Source organism: Nelumbo nucifera, chromosome 1 (assembly GCF_055504915.1).
Source record: "Nelumbo nucifera cultivar China Antique chromosome 1, China Antique-T2T, whole genome shotgun sequence".
NCBI classification, from domain to species: Eukaryota; Viridiplantae; Streptophyta; class Magnoliopsida; order Proteales; family Nelumbonaceae; genus Nelumbo; species Nelumbo nucifera.
The window spans coordinates 210,001,814-210,005,712 of record NC_142649.1 but is presented as its reverse complement, the minus strand read 5'-3'; the positions used below and the strand labels follow the sequence as shown (position 1 = coordinate 210,005,712).

The 3,899-nt window shown below is 38.4% G+C and overlaps 1 protein-coding gene across 2 annotated transcripts; it reads right to left on the bottom strand.

The window, feature by feature from the left end:
- Positions 1-1,091: 1,091 nt before the first annotated feature.
- Positions 1,092-3,139, bottom strand: LOC104585655 (transcription factor MYB93-like). Of its 2 annotated transcripts, XM_088887254.1 has the most exons (5): positions 3,030-3,139; positions 2,697-2,964; positions 2,418-2,512; positions 1,742-2,318; positions 1,092-1,388 (listed from the first exon to the last, which is right to left on the bottom strand). In XM_088887254.1, the coding sequence occupies exons 2-5, from the start codon at positions 2,960-2,962 to the stop codon at positions 1,349-1,351; spliced, it is 978 nt and encodes a 325-aa protein (XP_088743380.1). In that variant the 5' UTR covers positions 2,963-2,964; positions 3,030-3,139; the 3' UTR covers positions 1,092-1,348. The 2 variants fall into 2 exon arrangements, with proteins under 2 accessions (XP_088743380.1, XP_088743376.1); XM_088887250.1 differs by having other exon boundaries at positions 1,742-2,512.
- Between the last annotated feature and the right edge of the window lie 760 nt (positions 3,140-3,899).

Sequence of the window (3,899 nt, the reverse complement as noted above, 5' to 3'; positions counted from 1 at the left end):
CTTGCCTTCCTTAGAGGTGAGGTTACATGAATGAAAAGATGAGCATATTAATATTAATTAATCCTTTATGAAAGTCTTAATTAATATATGATCACTACAAGCCATATATATATATATATATATTAAACAAGGAGCATTTTTATTTTAGAGGGATAGTACCAAGTGAAGAATCAATTTTTGCAATACTTAATTTGTTTTCTCCAGCCTACAAACAAGGTGGCACCCATGAAAAGACCCATCTAATTACTTAGTCTTGAAATGTCTCTTTCCATATGGGTCCCAGTGTCTCTGTAGAGCAAAAGCAAATAATCCAAGAGTTGCACAAACTGGTTTTAAATACACTTGCAACAATAATCGCAATAATTTCATTTTATTGTTTATGATGAGTTATATATAGGAGCTTCCATTGTGTGACCTCCTCAAATTAAAGAGAAGAATTGAATATATATCCCACACGTAGGAGAAGGGTAAGATGGATATCTAGTGGTTTTCAAGTGCCCACAAGTTGTGTTGGAGATTTTGATAATCTTTGTCGCTTTGTAAAGGTCAAATCCTCAGTCATTCACAGTAATGAGGTCTTCTGAGGTCGTCCATTTCATATTTCTGTTTCGTGACCAAGCCCTACACAACCAACTCATTTTAAATTAATATACTGTTGATCCAGTTTTAGCTAACTTGCTTTGCCTAGGTTTCACTTTGCTCCCTCCTTGACGGAGCTTGGGTCCATCCGCCCATAAGTTCACTGAATTATGGGTGACGTCGTGACTTTTCTTATTTACCATCGGCAGCAACGCTCAAGGAGACTAAGCTAAGCAGTTTTTTCATGCTGGGTTAATACCACTGCAAGAAGAGACTATCTATCTAACCCAGTTAGACCAGAGCTCTCTCTCTCTCTCTCTCTCTCTCTCTCTCTCCCTCTCTCTCATTATGTGCACATGTTACATGCAGAAGTTACTACCCACCACTTAATGGGTCCAACCCCCACTTGCAAAAAGTTTGGCTAGATCAAAATGATCTTCAGCCATTACATAATGAAGCTTTTCCTGAACCATTTATCATGTAAGTTTTAAATATTCATTAAAATTCTGATGGATCGGAAGGCAAGAATTGTGTTATAGCATGAGGAATATATCAAAGCAAAGATGTACATGAAGAAGAAACCAATCCATCTAGTACAATCTTTATTCCTACAGTATAAAATAAAAGAAACCATGAATGAAGTCCATCTTTTGGTAAGGTAATGCTTAGCTATTTTGTCTATAAATATATATCATATATATATATATATATATATATATTGATTTCCTTCAGCTCCCACGCCACTATATAATCCTTGGGAAAGCTGGTGCTACGATGAAACTGGCCATGCTGGTGGACATGATGATTGACTGCAAAAAGGATGTTGATCAGTTCAATTTTGTTAGTTTATCTGCAAAAACAAAAACAGAAAGACAACTTTGGCTCCTTCATGGAATGAGGGGAAAGGCTCCTTCCAACGGTACTGGATGACAGAGCCATGCATTTCGCCCATGCCAAGTAATATTATCATCACATGGGTACGTGGCCATGTTTTTGATGATCACCAGCTGATAGGGATAGGGTCCTCCCCTCCTTCCATGACCTAGAAAAGTGGATGCAAATGAAAATACATAGTATAGAAAGCATACCGTTATAGAATAGGAAGACAAAATAAATATTGAAGACTGCATTTTGACAAGAAAGAAAAGTAGAAAACACCTACTCAACCATATCTCCCCAGTTATCTCCAGCGTTAAAATCCAGCAGATTAAAGTCTCCCCAAGTATCAAGGGCGGTTGAGTTTATGGACACATTCTTCCTTTCATTTTCTGGGGAGGTCGAGACCAATGGAGGAACACAGCCGTCTAAGTTTGTATTGATATATGAGCTGATGATGATGTTATTGTTATTACCTGGGTTGTATACACCGTTAATGCCAACCCCTCCAAAGTAGACTGAGTTATCAAGAATCCGGCTGTCGTTGGGTGGTTGTTGGACCTCCGAATCTGTGAATTCAGAAGACATTTGGGGATAGTGGTGAAATCCAGGACAAGAAGGGTTGTTTGGAATTCCTGATGAGTTATTGGGAACTACTTGAGGGTTATTCAGAGGTCCTTCCAATTGAGTGTTGGGTGCGAGATATTCAGCGTGGCCGTAACCCTGAATGGGAGCAGATGCCAACAGACTAACTGCCTCTACATTCGTCTGAGGCACGCTGGTATTAATGGCTTGCACTAGGTGCTGCAGAAGTTGGTTTCTGGCTAGTTGTGCCGCCTCTGCCTGTAGCCTGAGAGCATTGCCTAATGGGTTCATCAAATCAATGTTTGCCACAGCCAGCAACCGAGGTAGATCGAGAAGATTGAGATCAGTTCTTGGCTTATGGGTTACAGGATCAATACCCGCTTTGAGGAGTTTCTTCTTCAAATGGGTGTTCCAAAAATTCTTGATTTCGTTGTCCGTCCTTCCTGGAAGATGGCTAGCGATCGCAGACCACCTGCCAAGGAAGAGAGAACGAAAGTGAACTACGCTAACCCAAGCACGCTTAGTTGCAGAGTTGATATATATCATGTGAAACATTAATATATTATTAGATCAGATCAGACCAGACCAGACCAGACCAGACCTTAATTAATTAAAAAAGAAACAATTAACAAAGGATGATGATTAGGAAAGATTACTTATTCCCAATAATCGAATGAAGGTTGAGGATGACTTGCTCTTCCTCCTCGGAGAACTTTCCTCTCTTGATATCTGGCTTGAGATAATTAGTCCACCTCAGTCTGCAACTCTTCCCACATCTGTTCAATCCTGCAAGCCTGGGGAGTGCTCTCCAGCTTCCATGGCCATTTTGCTGAATGTAGGCTATCAGCTTCTGATCTTCCTCTGGCGTCCATGGCCCTTTCTTTAAACCATTGTCATCGCAACAAGGAGACCTCCCCATCATACCTGCAAAAGGGGAAGAAAATCAACTTTCAAGGCAACGCAAATTCTAAATGTTTATAAGCTCTTACCTGACTCTTTGGCCGATATTGCAGTTGAGAAACCAGGCAAAAAGCCAAAAACAAAACCTGAGAATCTGAAGTTAGATTATGGCTGGCTAGGAGATATGGGAAGCTGTACTGTGGGAAAATCCAAAAAGAGCAGTGCTGTTTTTATAGTGTAATATTTCGTTGTGCTCTTTGAAATAAAAAATGCTTTGGGTTGGCTACCATTACAGTCCACTAGTAAGCAGACGTGTGGCATGTGGGAACCCACACACAAAATCAATCCGTTTTCATTTTCTTTAGTTTTGCTTATTTGGGTTTATAGATTCCTTTTGGTGAGCCTTTCAGTTTATACATTCAATTTCCATTAAAGGACCCTAATTAAAACAATAATTTCAGTGCTTCCCAACTCTCTACTCCTTTCATATCTATATGATCGATCATAATTGATCTTGTTTTTTTTTTTTTTTTTTTGAATAATGATTGATTCTATCTATCTAGTTTTAATTCTTAAATACCTCTTTCTCCTGAGAGACAATGATTCAAAACCTTGATGATTAAAGAAAATCATTATCATTGTCAGTTATTTATTAGTATTAAAAATGGAAATCCGTGATTATTGATATTAAAACTTGGATTTCATGAGCTTAACATATAACAAGATTTTACGAGATTGAATGCATGCTTAACTATTCATGCATCCTAAAAATCGAAAGTATATATAGGGCAGTCACTATATATATATATATAGAAAAGGGCTGAGAACATTGCAGGCTTTCCATTAGGATCTGATAATTAATCTTACAGGCTTCCATTCATTTCCACAAGAAAATTAAATTGATCTTGAGCAAATTGTCCTTACCCATGTCTGTGTTAGTTTAGTTATTTGGTTTGAAA

Coding starts and splice junctions, on each gene's coding strand:
- LOC104585655 (XM_088887250.1), bottom strand. CDS start 2,962: ATGATGGGGAGGTCTCCTTGTTGCGATGACAATGGTTTAAAGAAAGGG. Junction 2,513..2,696: donor CATTCGATTATTGGGAATAA/GTAATCTTTCCT, acceptor CTTCCTTGGCAG/GTGGTCTGCGATCGCTAGCC. Junction 1,389..1,741: donor AACTGGGGAGATATGGTTGA/GTAGGTGTTTTC, acceptor TCCTTTTTGCAG/TCAATCATCATGTCCACCAG.